Source organism: Galeopterus variegatus, unplaced genomic scaffold (assembly GCF_000696425.1).
Source record: "Galeopterus variegatus unplaced genomic scaffold, G_variegatus-3.0.2 Scaffold3210, whole genome shotgun sequence".
Lineage (NCBI taxonomy): Eukaryota > Metazoa > Chordata > Mammalia > Dermoptera > Cynocephalidae > Galeopterus > Galeopterus variegatus.
This window is the reverse complement of record NW_007729321.1, coordinates 142,781-162,510: the sequence shown is the minus strand read 5'-3', so window position 1 is coordinate 162,510 and position 19,730 is coordinate 142,781. Positions and strand designations below refer to the sequence as shown.

The 19,730-nt window shown below is 34.3% G+C and overlaps 1 protein-coding gene across 1 annotated transcript in view; it reads right to left on the bottom strand.

Annotated features, from left to right (window-relative positions):
* The window catches only part of LOC103600058 (protocadherin-15-like), a gene marked incomplete at its 5' end in the record, with an annotated part of 167,732 nt that overhangs the window by 29,057 nt on the left and 118,945 nt on the right, over window positions 1-19,730 (bottom strand). Inside the window, one exon of the mRNA XM_008584293.1 lies at window positions 3,687-3,863. Within this exon, the coding sequence (XP_008582515.1) occupies window positions 3,687-3,863 (177 nt within the window). The remainder of the gene's footprint in view (window positions 1-3,686; window positions 3,864-19,730) is intronic.

Genomic DNA, 19,730 nt, shown 5'->3' with positions numbered 1-19,730 from the left:
GAAAAAACCCACTACATCTAAGGAAGGAGCACAAAGTCCTCTTGGGCCTTAGATCTTACACAAGCACAAAGTAGAAGTTTATTAATGGTTGGGGAGGGGCAGGAAACTCTTGCACTCAAGACCTACCACAAATATGAAGCAGGGTGTGGCTGTCATGAGAAAGAAGGGAAGAAAAGCTGTGAAAACCCCACCCCAGGCTTAAACACACGGACTAGACAAGAAGAACAGAAACCCCCCACCCCATACCCCATACCCCAACCCCACCTGAAGAGTAGAACTGAGTAACGAGCAAGAGCAGTGTATCATCATTTGAGAGAACAGAACATGGGGAGAAACCCCTTCTGTGGCACAGGCATGCAGGGGACACTGACAGCTGAGGGCTAAGCAATGAAACTGAGAAAACCTGATAGCCCCCCAGCCTCTATTTTAAGAATGAGGTGGCAGCAGTCCACCAATAGAAAAATTCAAAGCTGTTGCTGTGGGAAAGTAACCACTGCAACACAAAATCCACAACTAACTCCTGCGTAGATTTACTCAACAGAAGAGTTAAATCCATTTGCAGGCATAAACTTTATTTACCTTACTGTTCTTCCACACCATGTCTGACACTCAATCAAATATGATATAAAAAGGCTAGAAAATAAAAACATCCTATTTTCAAGAAATGAAGAAACAGAACCAGACAGAGATAATTCAGGTATTGAAAACGTCAGGCAAGGGACTTTAATACGACTGTGATTAATACATTACAAAATCTAGCAGGAAGTGGAAAGCATGCCTGAACTGATGGGGAAATTCAGGACAGTGATGGAAACTGTAGGAGAGAATCTAATGGAAATGCTAGAAATTGCTATTTTAAAAGATATCAAGATAAATCATTTCTTCAATGAACTTATCAGAAAGCTAACACAAATGAGTCAGTGAACTTGAAATTTAGGGCAATAATAATTACCCAAACTAAAATACAAAGAAAAAACAGGGGAGGTTAAGGGAGAGGGGTAGTGGTGCCAAACCAGAACACGGCATCCAAAAACTATGAGAAAATTGAATTATAATTGAAATCCCAGAAAGGGAATAAAGACAAAATGGGCATAGGAAATATTTGAAGAGATAATGTCTGAGAATATTCCAGAAAAAATAACAACAGTAACAACAAACAAAAGCAAATGAACAATGCAGACCCAGTAAGTTCAGAGAATCACAAGGAGGTAAAAGAAGGATAAAAGTAATATATATATATATATTTCAGAAAATATAAGCAATTCAGACAACCAAAAATAAAAATCAAAATACTGATAAGCTTTCAAACAAAATAAGTTTTTAAGATGTCATTAAAAATCATTCCAGTCTTCTCTATGCATTTATGAACTTTTTTATTGTTTATTCATTTAAATTCATTTATTTTAAATGGAGGAGGGAGGGAGGTTTCAGTAATTGGCCACAACAATCAACCACATTGTATATTGACAAAATAAAATAAAATTTGGAAGAAAAAATAAATAAATAAATTCATTTTTTAAAAATAAAAGTAAATCCCCTGAAGGAATTTATTACTATTTTTGTTTCTAATCCACTGGCCTGAAAATTTCAACATCTTCAGAAGCTTATATTTTAGGACAAGGGGAAATTGAAAAATACCCTGGTTCCATTGGCCTGGGCATTAAGCAACAATGTTAGTGTTCTGGGTGATAGTATTAAAAATGAAATTTTCAACAACTTTCATAACTACAGAATAGATAATAATGCCTGTGCATTATCAGCCTTGAATTATTATATACAAGGGTACTTCAAAAAGTTTGTGGAAAAATAGAATTAAGATAATACAAATGTTTTCATGAACTTTTGAAGTACCCTCATATACTGTGTATATATAATACATAATATATATACACACACATATTGATGATTTCATTAAAAAATATTTCAAGGAACAATTCTAGTGTTTAAAATATACCAGTGTTTCTCAGCTACTAGTTTGAGATTTATATACTTTCTCTATTCTTCCCTTTCTCTCCTGGCTACAATAGCTATTCTATTGAATTTAAACCTTTATTCTCCACAATATAATTTTGGTTTAAAAAAACATATTTAGAATGAAGGATGTTGATCTTGCATTTCATAGTGTCAGTCGAAACTCAAGTGGCTTGTTTTCAAATATTTTATCCCTAAAATGTTTGCCATTGGGATTCAAATTATAATTAGCATCATCTTAATGTTTAAACCCAGGCAAAAAACCTAAAAAAAAAAAAAATACGTGTTTTTATATTTAGGAAAAACACCCTAAACTCAATCTATCATGAAGTTTTAAAATAAAACGAATGTATGCAGAAAACACAGAAGGCTGGTAGGTTTAAATAGAAACATAAAGTGTTAATACTAACAATTAACAGAAAGAATGTACAAATCACTTTAAAAGTCTATTCCTAAATATATTTTTAAATTAATAAAATATGCAAAAATTGGCTTTGTATATCTAAATGTTACTTAATTTGGGTGGTGATTATAAAGCCTGAGAGAGCTATTACTTCAGTCATCTATAGTTCCCCACAGTGATTATTATGCTGTCTTGCATGTGGACTAAATACCTGTTAAAAATAAATTGATGAATAACATATTTAATAACTATTGCTCTTTTAAAAATTAAGTTGATATTACATCATTATTTTATTGTTACTAAAATATAAGCAGTGAAATTTTGTTGATGTATAGCTTAAAAAACCCTAAATTCAGAATTTGTTAATTTTAATTAAAAATTAATAAATAGATATTTGCTAAATAAATAAATGTACACACATATATTGCATATCTATGTAAACTGGTATGTAAATTAATTCATATGCTGTATAGAATGCATAAACAAAAAACTAAATTCAGAAATTATGGATTTTGATATATGTGTGTATACAAACATATAAATCATTTAGAATATATATATATATATATATGATTTTACAGTATATCAGTATATATATTTTTAATTAAAAATGTGTTTCACTTAGATGGAATTTTATTCCAAGAATATGTCGGACAGTAGGTGTCGCTGGAGTAAAGCAAAAAAAATTAATATTTTGGTTTTTTTTTTTTTTTTTTTTTTGAAGTCTCAACTGTGCTAGAACAACACTCAAAGGAAAATATGTAGCAGGTTTTTGTTTTTTTTTTAAGATTCTGCATTTTCTTTATTTTCAGGATTAATAACTCAAATATTCAAGTTCACACCAAGATGAAATATCACATAACATATGGACTTAAATTGGAGTGATTGTCCCTTCTGTCCTCTACCCCCAAGTCGAGGGAAAAAACAGATACTAATTTTCGCTTCTTTAATAGACCTGAAAAAACTGGATTTCTTCTTAAAATTCAAGCCTATGAAAATTGCTGCAGGCAACACTAACACTAATCTGTATTTTCCTCTGCATAGGAGCTGATGTGAGGCTACCTCATGGAGCTGTTCCTTTCTCATAAGGATAGACCCTCTGAAGCCACTCTAGCCCATTCTTGGACCTGGAAACTTTGAGTCATGTGTACCTTAAGTACTGTCTCAGATTTTTTGCTTACACTTCACTTTCAACAACAATTTGGTGTGTTTTAAGCTTTAAGAACTTGTACTGGTAGCTGTAAATCAGGGCTATCTATCTATGGGTGCAATTGTAACCAGAGAGCTGTTAGAGACAATGAAATGTACTTACTTAAAGAGCTCATTTCTGTCGATGGCTCTGTTGGTTTGGGGGTCAATTGCATAGACAGTCAAGTCACATTTGGTATAATCCTCTAGAGAAAAGGCATCTCCATGCCGGCGAGCGCCAATGGATTCCACCACAACCTTGGCACCGGGAATTTGCTCCTGAACATAGCGATCCAGAATCCTATAAATCAAACAAAATACAAACACGACATCCTGAAGGGCTTGCTGGGGGGCGGGGGGGGATCACCCTTAACTTGAAATGACATTTAGTATATGAAAAATGAGGACAGACCGGTTTTTGCTAATATGTACAGAATATGAACCCTTAAAAAAAAATTGCTAGATTTTTTTCAGCATTTAAATCCCAGTGATGGTGGAAGGTAAACAAGGTAGAAAGAAGTCATCAACCATGTCCTGTTTAAGTCCAGACTTTTTGAATTTATGATACCATTTGAGCTTTTTATGTGGCTCATGGGAAATGCCAAATATATTGTACATATAAAGCTGTCTATGCTTTTTAGTAGTCTTGGGGTCTTAGAACTCTTGACTTCATATGGTTGGCCTGTGATACCAGGCACTAAGCTATATGCTAAGATGCAGGATTAGGATGCCTGTTTTCCTGAGGGTATAAAGATCCTTAGAACATTATATCAATGGGAGAATATAGAGATATTTTGCAATGGCAGGTTCACCAGGTGAAGATATTTAGGTGAATACAAACAACTACAAGATAAACCATCTCTTATAGAATCAGTAATATTCACCAGAAAAGACAGGAATAATGTTAATACATAATTTGGGGGAAAATATAATTTTGTCTAATTGCATAACTGGATTTTAATTGAAAGCACAAATTATTACCATATAAGGATTTATTTTCTGTGTTTCTACAACAACAATTTTCTTAATGTCCTTATATTATGAGCCCTTGTAGACAAATATTGGAATGCACATTAGTAAATATTTATAGACATTAAAATGTAAATAAATTAATTTTAATAACTATGCATGGCTAATATGTTTAAATTCATCTATAGATTCAGTGCTCCTTTGGGAGTCCATGCTGTGAAGTATATTTGGGGGGGAAGGTAACATATTTAAAGTCCTTTCACACATCAGAAAAGAATTTTTGCTCCAGACATCAAAATTGACCTATTTTCTGCTCTGTTAAAAACACATTACCTTAAGAGTCTGGTGTGTGCTTGGTTTGCCCTTGTTACAAGAGCAATCAGGATACTTTAGAGGCAATGGCTATAGCAGTGCATACCAGGGGACATTGCCAATGTTAATGTTAATGAAATGATTTGGGTTTTTTCATTTTTAATATTTAATAGAGCAGCACAGTTGAAAGCTGTCTTATTGAAGTACTATATATTATTTTCCTTTTCTCTCATCACCCCCACCCACTGGTCTTTCTGACTTGCAGAGTCTTTTCTAATGAGATTCTTGCAGAAGAATAAACAAAAGATGATGTGGAAAAAAGGAGGAGGAGTAAATCCACTTGGCAAATACCAGTTAATAGTTGAATGCAGCCTCCCTGACAACCTGAAGAGAGCAGATGTACTAGGCAACACAGACTAGTCAAACATTGTTCAGCCTGTGTTTGGGATTTTTTTGTTGAGAGATGTATGCTTACTTAATAAAAATAAGAAAAGGCCTCAGAGTCAAACCACATTATACTCCTGACATTTTTAAAGAGGAACAAACAGTAATGACATAGCATTGAAGAGCACAGAGGTTTGGCTTCCATTTTTAATTCCTTTACTTAGCAATTGTATAACCTCAGACAAATAATTTTAAACTCTCAAAGTCTCAGTTTCTTTATATACAAAAGGAGAAAATTATCTACTACGTGGAGTCTTGTGTACATTAAATGAACTGGCACTAATTTTTAGCACATAGCAACTGTTCCATAATGTATGATTGCTATTACTATTAATTTGGCTTAAATGTCTGCATTAATATGCTTTTCCCCTGCCTCTAATTCATTCAAGACATTAATTAATTTGTGGCATTATTAAGAAGGCATATTTCTCACTAGTACTATTAGTTCACATACACACACAAAAAAGAGTGAGTATATGGTTAAATACACTGTAGAAGTTGACTATTTATTCCAATACTTCAGTTTAACAATTTATAACTGCTCCAGTGCAGTTAGGCAATGATTTGACACGTTCCAAGGAAATCCTTCATATGTGCATAGATTAACAGTATGCTGTCCTACAATAAAGAAGCATGTCTATTGAGCCTGTGAATTTTGCTATATTTCTGTGCAATACTGCAGAGTCATGTGTGACTAAAAAATTAGGTGCAGAATGAAATATAACTGTACTAATTTTCTTCATGGTAGCAGACAGTCATAAATCAATGAAGTCTGGAAATAAATTATGTCACTGAAAACATGTAAAGTCTTCTCTCTGAACATTTTTTTCTTAAATGTTTAGACATCTTTTAGAATGAAATATAACTTATGATAAAGATAAATGTGTCTAAATTTTTTCTGTATCTTTTTCTAATAAATATATCTAAAACTAAATTTAAAACTTTTTAAATAAGAACATATTTTGTAAAAATGTATCTTTCCACCTATAATCTATATCTATATACCTAAGCATTTTCTACATCTATCTCCATTATATATATGTATATATGTATATGGATTTCACTACATATGTGTGTGTATATAGAGAGAGAAATCCACAATTATGTTTATCTAACCTATAATATCTGTAGTATACAATCATATACACACATATCAAAAAAGGTGTATATAATGATAGCTACATAATATTAATAATGCTTAGATCCAGGTGTCATGATTTTGACTTTATTTTTATATATTACACTTCAAGAATTTTCCATAATGGCCATAATAAAAACAATATAGTCATATTTTTTAACCAAACTCTTGACTCCCTATTCCCTCTTCTCCAAATTCTTGAGAAAATAAATCTCCACATAAATTTAAATGTTTCAAGTGTGAAAATGTAGAAAATTCATCTTGACTCAGAGCTGCCTAATAAAGTTAGAACAAAACTCAGGTTAAGTGTTAACTGGGAATATTTTCATTTATTCATTTATTCATTCACTCAGAAGGTATTTATCAAATGCCTACCATGGACCAGATACTGTTCTAGATACATGGAATATATTAGTGAACAAAACAAAGATCTCTGACATCAGACACTTTACATTCTAATTGGGCAAGACAAACAACAGATAATAAAAAAATAAAATTGAGAGTGTTCAGGAAAAGCATCATTGAGAAGTTGATATTTCAGCAAAGACTTTAGGAGACAATGAGTAATGTGGATATTCTGGGAAAAAGTGCCCTAGGAAAAGGGAATTGCTAACTGATTCTGCAAATCCCTGATGTAGTGGTGTGTGTCTGGAGCATGAAAAGTCGGGGCCAGATCACATGAAGACTTTTAGGACTGTAAGGGCATTACCTTTTGTTCTGATTGGAATAAAAATCCTTTGCTGGGTTTTAAATATTGAGGTAATAAAATGTGCCCTATCTTTAAAAGAAGCACCTTGGCCACTGTGTTGTGAACAGGCTGAAGTGGGGGCCATGAGCAGAATCAGGAAAATCAGTTAGTAAATATTTTAAGGAGTTGAAGGATTTGCTGAATGTTCAACCTACTCGGTAATTGGAGGAAGAGAAGACACAACCTAATTCTTGTCTATTAGCCATTTATGAACCATACAATTGTTTTATTATGTGCATTAATGTTATGCCTGATTAAATATCTACCCATATGCAAGCAGTATATACTTGTAAAATAAACCAAGTAATGCAATACTTAACTGAACAAGTAACTATATGAATTACAAGTTGACCTAGATAAATACTGGCTTTTTTTGGTTATTCATTTTAAAATAGGTCGATTTTTATAGATCATTCTTTGTTTAAAAAAACATAAAGGAGAGACTAAAGCTGAGAGATCAATTTAAAGTGCTGTATTATCTTCCTTGAAGTATGTATCTAGATGTAGATGGCTTTTAAAAGAGGGCTACATCTTTTCAGAGTTCAGGCTGCTTCCTTCTATTGTCTTTTGTATTAAATATGGAGCACAGATCCCTTCATTGCTTCATCTCACATACCTTGAACTATCTAACTGTTTCCTTGTGAAGTCCAGTGTTTTGTATTTGAGGAAAAGTTCTCATGGTGGCAGTGCTATAATGACAGTACATGGCATTCCAACATGATGATAAATCTGGCTAACATCTCAAGAAAAGCAGAATTTATATATGACCACTTGGTATTATCAATATTGTTTGACGATACTTTAGGACTATAATGTGGAGAAAAATGCATTCTAATGAAAAATTAATGATAATGATAAAGACAGAAGTATTTGCTAAATGCAGAATTCTGTGAAAAATCCCTAAGGTTTGGGAATTTTCTACCATAGAAAATTCGACCATAGTCCACACGTCTGGCTCCCGCAGGTGTTCCTCCCCACATGACTTTGGAACCTACCTGCTCCTCCGCACCCCTCTTGATTACCCAGACAATGGCTGCTAATCCATGAGAACAATCCTGTTCTCAAAACTAGCTGAACTTCAGCCACCCTCTTCCTGCTGAAGTTCCACTAAACATTCTGCTCTCCTCCGAGGTCCTTGGGAGACTTCCCATGCGTGCTTTCTCATGCCTCACATTTACAAATGAAAGTTTATGCTAAGGATGTTGTTACTGGTTTTGTTCCACAATCCTTCCTCCCTTCCCCCCAACTTTGCTGAGGTACAATGATATACGAAAACTGCACATTATTAAATGGGTACAATTTGGTGTTTGGACAAATGTATGCACTCCTGTTACTATCACACCACTGAGATAATAAACATGTCCATCCCTTCCAAAAGTTTCCTAATGATCCTTTGTTTTTCTGTTCATTTGTTTGTTATTTTTGTGGTAAGAACACTTAACATGAGACCTGCCATTCTAATAAATTTTTAAGTACACAATGCCTTATTGTCAACTATAGCTACCAAGTTGTACAGCAGATCACTGAAACATACTCATCTTGTATAACTGTAACTTTGTGTAGTTATCTCATTCTATAATATAATGGTTGAGCCCTGGTGACAACCATTCTATTGTTTACTTCTATGCTTCTGACTATTTCAGATGCCTCATGTAAGAGGAATCGTGCAGTATTTGTCTTTCTGTGCCTGGCGTATTTCAGTTAACAAACATACTGTCTTCCACATCTATCCATGTTATCACAAATGGCAGGATTCCTTCTTCTTTTTTTTTTTTTACCTTCCTGGAGAACATGAGCTTTTGGTTCAGGCAATACTCCCTTTTATACTGGGCAATGTTGAATTTTACCTGCATACTGTGTTCCTGGAAAACAGATGATTAAGAAGTCCCACTCCCTTTTGTGTTCCAGGAAACTGCTTACTGCAAAGAGCCACCCTTCCCCTGACTTAAATAAGACACACAGATGACCGCTGGTTTACCCACAAGAAAGCCAGACACAGACCCTCAAATTCTTATTCTTTCTCTCATAAGTGATTAATTAAACTGTTTTGCCTCTACTGATCAATAGCACCCAAATGTTAACCAAACTTTAGTTAATCTTATATCCTCCCTCTGGGCCCTGAAGTTGACCCAGGCTTAGTCTGAGACCCCCTGAAGTCCCTCTTTAAGGGAACCACCGAGAGTAGGCTGACATCAGGGTAAGACACTTCTCTGATCTACTGTATGATCATCCCACTTTCCACATCAGTTCTTTCTAGCCTTGTTTACTCCTCCCTATAAAAGAAAAGTCCTCTTCTCTGTAACCTTTGAGACACTTGCAGATCTCTTGGTCAGAGTTCCTCCTGTTACAACAGGCCCTCTCCTGCATTATTCTTTCCCTTTTTCTTAAAATATTCCTTTCAAATAAAGTCTCCTCTCTCAAAAATCTAGATTTCTTTTATTTGACACATAGTACAGGTAGACAGCTAAAGGAATTTTTTTCTCATGCTCCTATTTATTTCTCTTACATGGGTCTGTGTATTACCAACCAAAGCGGGTGATACTCAAAGGATTTTTATCAAATCATACATAAAACAAAATAATATTCATTATTCCCTTTCCTATTCTCACCAGGTTATGAACTTAGTGTTTGTGCTGTCCCACCCAAACTCATATACTAAAGCCCTAACCCCAATGTGGCTGTATGTGGAGATGGGGCCTCTAAGGAAGAGATTAACGTTGACGTCATAAGGCTAGGGTCCTGATTGAACAGGATTAATGTCCTTATAAGAAAAGACACCAGAGAGCACTCTCACCCCCTTTCCATGTGCTCAGAGAGGTCATGTGCACACATAATGAGAAGGCAGCCATCAGCAACAAAAGGGGAGAATCCTCAGCAGGCACCAACCTGCTGGCACCTTGACCCTGGACTTGCAGTTTCCAAAACTATGAGAAAATAAATTTCTGTCGTTTAAGCCACCCAGTCTATGGTACTTGTTATGGCATGCCAAGCTGACTAACAAGTAGTGTGGAATAGCCAAGGGGCCTCAAAATCTCTGATCATATTTGTCACTTTCCTGTCAATTAATATATGTTAACACAAGTCAGCACTACTTGATTATAATTAAAAACTGTTCAAGTGAACTGTAAAATCATAAGTAATGTCTAAAAGTTTTCTTTTTATGCCACTAAAAATAACAATAACAAGAAAGCCATAATCAACTGAAGTCTATTTTTCTCCCCATTTTGGTAATGAAATGCCATCCTGTGATCCCGTGTACTGCCTACTCATTGTCCAAAATCCATAGAATGTACAGTTCCAAGAGTGAACCCTAGTGTAAAGTATGGACTTTGGCAATAATGATGTGTGCTACGGTTTGTATGTGTCCTTCAAAAAGCCTGTGTTGGAAACTTAAACTCCAATGCAACAGTGCTGACAGGTGGGGCCTAATGAGAGACGATTAACCCATGAGGATGGAGCAAATGGACTGATGCCATTATCACAGGAATGGATTCCGTATGAAAGGGGCGGTTCAGTCCCATTTCATTCTTTCTCTCTCTTTCCATATCTTTGTCCTTCCATCACAGGATGATGCAGAAAGAAGGCTCTCAACATATGTCAGTCCCTCAATTTTGGACTTCCCAGCCTCCAGAACTGTGAGAAATAAATTTCTGTTTATTATAAATTACACAGTCTGTGGTATTCTATTATAGCGGCACAAAACTGAGTACAATAATGTGTTAATATAGGTTCATCAAATGGCACAAATGTACCACTGCGGTGGAGGCTATGCATGTGTGGGTGCATAGAAGGGAGGGGATAGAAGGGAGATCTCTGTAACTTCCTCTCTCAGTCAGTTTCTGTTGCTAGAATACTTGAGACTGGGTAATTTATAAAGAAAAGAAGCTTATTTCTTACAGTTCTAGATGCTGGGAAGTCTAAAAGCATGGCATTGCCATCTGGTCAGTTTTTGACAATGACCTTGTACTGCTCCATAACATGAAAGTGGAAGGGAAAATGACTCTTGAGAAAGAGGAGGAGACAAAGTGGACCTACCACTTCATAACAGCCTAATCTCTCTTGAAGTAACCCAGTCCTATGAAGACTGCATTAATCCTTCAATGAGAACCAAGGTCCCATGACCCAAACACCTCCCATGAGGCATCAACTCCCAACACTGCCACATTGAGGAAGCAACATAAATTTTGGAGGGACACATTCAAACATTAGCATCTCCTTTTAACTTTTCTGTGAATCTTAAAATACTTAGAAAAAAATCTTTAAAAAATCCAATAGAACCAATGTAGTGATATTATAAGAATAACAGTTCACTGGCAGTATGAGATGTCCAAAGGCAGGACAAGATGAATTGGAAAACTATATGCAGCAAGATAGTCCAGGTAATGGATGCCTTGAAATTGGAGAAAAAAAGCATTTATCATGAGCTAATATGATCTAGAAAACACTCTTTGAGTGTGGGAAGATTTTATATTGAACAAATGGTAGCATACATTTAGCAAAACAAATTCCATATGAAGGAAGAATATGTGGAGGTCACAGAGCACAAAGTGTGTTTGGATGTATAAAAAACAAATGGATGGGGGAAAAATAGCTAAAAATAGTAGGCTTAGACCAAAGTGGGGGGTAAATTCATTCACTCACTCATTTATCAGGCATATATGTCGAGTATCCAATGTATGTTAGGCATAAATTCATTCACTCACTCATTTATCAGGCATATATGTCGAGTATCCAATGTATGTTAGGCACTGGTCTAGGTACTAGGGATCCACAATGAATAACAGCAACAAATATATCCTGACTTTATGAAGTTTGTGTGAATAGTGCAAGACTAGCATAGGACAGTAAATGTTTGATAGCACTGATTATCCTTTGTGGGGTGCACAGGATATTTCTCTTCTTATTGTTTTTCATTTGTGCACAGACAGGCAGAGATCATGGTATATATCCTTTTCAAATAAGAGCATTCGTTCAAAGTGTTAAATAAATAAATTCACACACACACACAAAAAACACCGGGGCGGGAGGAGAAGACATAACAACTACAATTCCTTGAAGTTGATATGACAAGCAAACAGAAAGGACATTGTTGGGTGGGAGGGGGTAGAGGGAGGAGGGAGGGAGGTTTCAGTAATGGGCCACAATAATCAACCACATTGTATATAGACAAAATAAAATTTAAAAAATAAATAAATAAAAATAAATAAATAAATAAATAAAAATTGGATACATTGATTTTAACTTAAAAAAAGTGTTAAAAATTCAACAACATTATTCATCACCATGTACACAGGTTTTTGACTGCATTTGTTACATTGTTCCAGGTAGTTTTACCATTATACAGATTTAACCAGAGAGAAAATTAATAAAAACATAATGATTGCATTTACTTGCAAAGAAAGGATTAAAGGTGACTGAACGCCAAGAAATTCCCCTGACTCTAAATTTTTGGTAGCAGTATGTCTTCTTAAAATACAAATAATACAATCAAATCTATAGCAGAAAACTATCTGATTATGGCAAATGTTCTCAAAACAGAGAACTGACGTGAATGATCTTTTAAGAAGGGGATAATGTGCAAATAAATTAGGATAATAATTGTAATCATTGAATAAAAATTAAATTTTAATTTAAAGTTTTATTATTCCACTTTAGTTTAAGCACTCTATAATATCCCCCAAATATATATGAATATTTATAATTGCCATCAGAAAGTTATAAAAACGTAAAATTTCTAAAAAAATATGTTAATATAGATGTTTTTGCACCCTACAATGTCCAATTCAAAAGTTTATCTAAATAGCTTTCTTAGAATAAATGTTGAAAGGCATGTTTAATTGGAACATTTTTTTTTTCCTATGCAGATAGCAGGGTTTTTCAAAATCAAAAACTGAGGTTGTCAATTAACAACTGGTTCACTTAACTTATTTATTCTTGAACCACATTACTTTTGCTAGATGCCTCTAAATTTTAATTTATAACATCACCTTATCCAGTTACCTACATGTACATCTTCAATTAGTTCCAACTAAAAATTGCACTATAAAAAATGAAATTGTAAGGATTTCTGAAATAGTTTTATGGCTAAGACAGGTTTTTACTAATGGTTGTTAGCTTTTACTTTTTTTTTTTTTTTTAACACTAAAATTAGTACAGCAGACATTTTCTCAATTACCTATATGTCTGTGTGAAGAGTTGAGTTAAAGTTACCGTTTGGCAAGTATTTCTGGCCTGGCATGCTCAGCTCACTCCCCAGAAAAATAGGTTGGATTTTTAATTAGGTTTGCCTCCTGAGAAGCAATGTGACAGAGGGAACCCAGTCTGCTGCTAGCTGCTAGATGTAGATTCAAATTAAACCTCCACTACTAGCTAAATATCTTTGTCTTGGTGGAAATTACTCAACCTCTCAATGTTTTAGCTAAATCATCTGTACCAGGGAGAAAGTAATCATACCTACCTCAAATGGTGTCTGTGAGGAGTTAAACAGATAACACCCATTGAATGCACAAAGCCCAACAAACACGAACGGTGCCATAAACTTTGGCTATTTGTGGGGATGGTTACAGAAACTGTTCAGATTTCATGACTGTACACTTTAGCCTTTTATTGAAGTGAATGGCTTATATTTAACTAGCAATGTAGAGAGCTTCACCCCAGATACTTGTCAATATTTTTCAAAAGCCTGGCTTAAAGAATCAATAGGCACTGCAGATGGCTGCAGGCATATGCAATACGGGCTCTCCTGATACTCTGAACTTCTTTCCTCCATTAATACAGACCCGAAGTGATTCTACTCAGATCACCTAAGTAACGCTCCAGGTGCCATGGAACATTTTGTTCATTACATTATGTGGTAACCTCTCCAGGATATCCCACAGGATAAAACATTTTCCCCCAATCTGAAAATAGACTCAGAAATAGTTCTGCTTTTCTACCAGAGTGGTTTGGTTTTGTGATTTTTTTTTTTTTTAACTGATTCTGTTTTTGTTTTGTTTTGTTTACTTGTTTGTTTGCTTCTTTTACTCTGGCCATAAAAAAGTGAAAGCCAAGTTTGTGATTACTCTCTATGGACTCTTAAAGGGCTTTGTAGCATCTCTATTACTATTAACTGGCGTGGTCCACGCCATGGCAGGGTCCTAAAGGAGTCAGCTTGGGCTGCCCTCTCCAAGTTGGCAAGGCCGCTGGAGGGAGAGCTGCTGGCAAAGCCGCAGCTACGAGCACTTGCTGCAACCAGAAGGACTGCCTGCCTTGGCTTTATGGCTTTTGCCTTCTCTTTTGATATTTTGGCTAGCGTGGCAGTTCTCTGAATTCCCAAAAGATTATAAAAATAACACAAATAATTATACGGTCATTGAACTAAACATTCCCACAGAGGATCCGAGTAAATTGGACAATTCAAAATTATCCCCTTTTTTTCCATATGAACAGTAGGTTCATTCCATTAGAACATAAGATCATTACACCCCCATCAGAATTTAAATGTTAGCATTGTTCCTTTTAACAAATTTGTACTTACATTTAGCAATAGACATAGGTCATATGATAGTACTGTCTATCACTTTGCAACTGCAATAGTCCCACCCTGTTAATAGGGTAGATATTAACCACAGCTTGCCAACCCAAAAAGGTCGCAGGTTAACTTCAGGACAATGAGAACATGGTCCCAATCTGATAACCTGATACCAAAAGGAGGAAGCACGAGCTTATCACCTGAGACGTGCTAGCTAACGAAGGAAAAAAAACTGGCTTCCCCTGTCCTTTTAAAATTATTAAGCTTGCTGATGTAATAAAAAACAGTAGCCAAAAAACCCCTGCAGAGAAAAAAACTAAATAAAAGGCATTGTCTCATGCTCTACTGTGCTCCAGCTGCAACATGCTGACAGCCCGCAGAGAGAGAACATGCATACTGATGCACTGAGGTCTCTGTCTGTGTTTTTTATTTTTGCCGGCTTCCTCATCCCTCTTTCAAGGACCTGCAAACTCGACTGGAGCTGGTCTCCGGCAATTAACTCTAACGCTGATCTCTTTTCTAATTTCTTTCTCTTCTGTTTGCTTTATATTTTGAAAACTCATTTTCAATGTTTTATTTTTTTAATCTTGTTTTACTGTTTGAGTCATTGTAAACTACTTAAATTCTCTTTGCAATAAGGTGGAATATTTAAAAAAAATTCACTTAGCCTCTAATATACATTTGATATAAATGAAAGCATCCAAAATACCATTTATGACTTCGCTGATGCAAATGGAATTTTTGCATATAAACATGTGGTTGAATTTATTTCTCACATTAAAAAAGAGCAGCAGAGACTGAGGTAAATTATAAATAAATTGAAGAAACTTAAAAGAATTATTATAAATAGTATTAAGAGATTAGAGAGACTGACTCTTGCTAATCGGAGCAGCCTCTTAAGGAAAAGATATATTTACCTCGTACCATGGATTGGGATGAAATATAAAAATAATAAGCTATTCTGTTTGGCGAAATTTCTGAATTATAAAATGTAAAGGCATATGTTGCTATATTACTCATTCTATTTAAAGTTTATGAAGAGAGAGAGAGAAGTAAGACAGTAGGAAAAGAATTTTGAAAGGAATGAATATACACTGTGTACTTCACAAATTTCTATAAAGCAACTGTTTCAAATATTTTAATAAACAATATTCAATAATGTCCTTATTTTTACACTGCACCTATTCTCCAGGTATTTTCTATTTGGTGCAAACAAAAGCTCTGAAAAATAAACTGAACAGAATGAGGTGATACCTGAGGACAGTAAAACAGAGATTATGATACTATTTAAGATTACCCACTCTCTTTCTACTTCTTTATCCAATTTCCATATTTTTTATGAAAAAATAAATAGAAGGCCAAAAAACATTTTTTTCTTATTGTTTTATGAATGAATTCTGCTTTTGAATATGAATAGTAATTTACCCTCAAATCACAGGAAAGAATATACACATTAATTATCATTTCTCCATCACATGTTAATAATGAATTATTTCAAATGCTTCTCAAATATGAAGCATTATTCAAAAGTTAAATTAAAGATATTCGAGTCAATACATTGGCATCTTCATTTTTATTGTCTTATGAAATTGATTTTCCTTCTCCTCAGTCTATCTCAATCTATCCTTCAATCATGCTATTTTCTTAAACAAAATACTTGCCCCAACACTCCTTATCTTTTCTATGCCCGTACTAGTCTCACAAGGCAAACAAAGGCAATGTAAGAATTCCTCTATTTGATTTATGACTCAAAAAATAGTGCTTTAAATTGATCTTCCATTAATCTCTCTCTCTCTCTCTCTATATATATATATATTAGTGTTTAAAATTCCACATATCTCTTCTTGAAAAAAAAAGCAGTAATTAAAAAATTTGTCTTTTTTTTTTAACTAAAAGCAAAGGAAGGCAGTAAGACAAAAAAAAAAAAAAAAGAAGAAGAATCTACCAAACTCTCACCATAGACAAAAAGCAACTCAAAATGAATCAAGACCTAAAGTCCAGACCTGAAACTATGAAACTATTAGAAGAAAACAGAGGAAGCACTACATGAAATGGGAGCGGGCACTTTTTTGAGTGTGACTACAAAGGTACAGGCAACTAAAGCAAAAATACACAAATGGGTCTACATGAAACTAAAAAGCTTCTGCACAGCAAGGGACACTACCAATAAAGTGAAAAGACAACTTACAGAATGAGAGAAAGTATTTGCAAACTACCCGTCAGAGAAAGGGATAATATCCAGAATATATAAGGAACTTAAACTAAACAGCAAAAAACCCCAAATAACCCAATTTAAAAATGGGCAAAGGACCTGAACAGATTTCTCTCAAAAGAAGACACAGAGATGGCCACTAGGCACATTAAAAAATGCTCAACATCACTAATCATCAGGGAATTGCAAATGAAAACCACGATGAGATACCATCTTATTCCTGCTAGAATAGCTATTATCAAGAAGACGGAAAAGAACCAGTTCTGGCAAGGATGCAGAGAAAAAGAACCCTTCTACATTACTGGTGGGTATATAAATTGATAACAGTCATTGTAGAAAACAGGCTAGAGGTTCATTACAGAACTAAAAATAGTTCTACCTTATGACCCAGCTATACCAAAGGAAATAAAATCAATATATCACAAAGACACCCACATTCCCATGTTCATCACAGCACTATTCACAATAGCCAAGAGACGGAATCAACATAAATGTCCCTCAACAGGTGAATGGGTTAAAAACAAACAAACAATGGACTATTATTTAGCTATAATAAATGATATTTGCAGCCACATGGGTGGAACTGAAAACAGTGAAGTAAGGCACAGAAGGAGAAATACCTCATATGTGGAATCTAAAAAAGAAGAAAGAAGAAATAGTTATCATAGAAGTAGAAAGAAGTATAATTCTTAACAGAGGGTAGGGGTGGAGAAAATGGTAGACTAATGGGTACAAAACTATGCTATATATCTTAAATGAGTCATTGTGTGGTGTATTCAGGTATTGATACAACACACTGTAGCCCACAAGTATGTACAGTAATGTTAAGATATTTTGAAAAGAAAAGAATAGTGAATTATACATTGAATACTAAAAAGTAGGGTTTTATTATTATATTAAGAATTTGTGTTGTATTTTCATAATAAGCTTCAATTTATTTTTACAGCTATTACATGTCTATTGCAGAAAACATTCCCCAAAATTGTACTATTAAAATGGCTGTTCTCCACTATCTGACAAAAATTAGATCATTCATGCCATTCTCTGTTGATACCTCCTCACTTTAAGTATATTTTTGTGCTAACTAAACTTAGAGAAAATTAGTACGTGATCGGCAATACCTACAGCAACTCAATTTTAGAATATCGCATCTAAGACTATACAACTAAAGGAACTCTTAGAGCAGCTAGTGGCTACCATACGAGACAGACAGGTTTAAGGACTTTCCATCTTAGAGTAAAATTTGTAATCCTCTGAATGACTTATGAGGTTCTATACATCTCATTTCCTGTCTTGCTATCTATACCTTGATATGCCAAGCAGACAGACTCCTTTGTCTGGGTTTTCATGTCTGCAGTTCTCTCTCGGTAATTGTGCCTCTCCTTCCCTCATAAACACATCTTGCTCCCTTACTTCATTCAGGCTCCTTCTCGGATTTCACCTTATCAGAGAGGCTTTCTTCTTAAGGAAGATTTCATAATTTTATATTTGCTAATTGTATTATTTTTTTCTTGCAGATTATACATTAATTTATTAATTTTATTTTATATGCCATTTTTTTTTTGCAATAGAATGTAAGCTTCATGGTAACAAGGACTTTGCTTTGTTCACTGCTAAATCTCCAGTGCTTACAACCAGTAACTATTTTTTTTATTATTTTTTTAAATAAATAAATCCCTGGTTTAAGATGTGTATAATAGGACTCAAAGAGGTTTTTTGTGGGGTTTTTTTTGCCCAAGACTTCCTAGCTAGTCATTGGTGGGCTGGGTCTTGAGCATAGGTGCTTTAAAATCAAAAGAACCTTAATCTCTCTCCTCAAGATCAAATCTTTATTACATTAATTTAAGGAAGTATAAGTTCTAGCATTTATCATACACTGTTTTATAGGTTCACCTCTCAAGAGACTTGTGATTCTCATCCTAGAAATAGTTATCTTGGCTAGATTTCTATAGTATGTTTTGTACCCTTAGTTCCAGGAACTATAAATTGATTACACAGACATGTTTCAGGAGTTATATAAATATTTCACGGAAATGAGGCTCTTTCACACCAAATGAATAACTACTTCAATTAAGTCTGACTATAATTTTCATATTGTATTTGAAAGTAAAAAGTGTTTAAGCAACTCTGAGACCTAAATTATCAGTTTCAGTTCCCATTGTAACACAGTATGAGCATATCTAAGCTATTTAGTTTATACTTTTCAAAAATGACTTTTCTACCTCAACTTTTTTTTTTTTTTGAAGCTCTTACAAGAAAATGGAGGGGACACATCTGGGTGGGAGGGGGGGCGAGGGAGGAGGGAGGGAGGTTTTGGTGATGGGACACAATAACTAACTACATTGCATATTGACAAAATAAAAATAAAAAAGAAAAAAGAAAAATTAAAAAAAAATAAATAAATAAAAATGACTTTTCTACAGATTCTCAAGGATTTAAGTTTTAGAACCCCGAATTTCTTTTATTCATTTGGGTTTCATGATGAAGTGGAAGGAGAAGGGAAAGGACATGAAATGACAACATTTCTTAGTCTCTTCTTTAGATTCTATAGCAAATTATTTGTTGGTTATAGTAAGATGATCCTTACAGGTGTTTCTTATCATGCCTTAAAATCAAGAATTTATGAGTAAAAGAAACACAAAGCTCACAAAAATTAAATTCTAAAATCATCCTAAAATACTTCAGAGAGTAGATATGCAAGGCTACCTGTAGGGAACTTAGATCCTCACTGGAATTTGTTGAATACATTAATCTAATTAAAAAGGGATATGTTTCATTACCAAAGGAAGTTAGGTGGTCAATTTTATAAGCATAAAATAATAAAAGTACCATTAA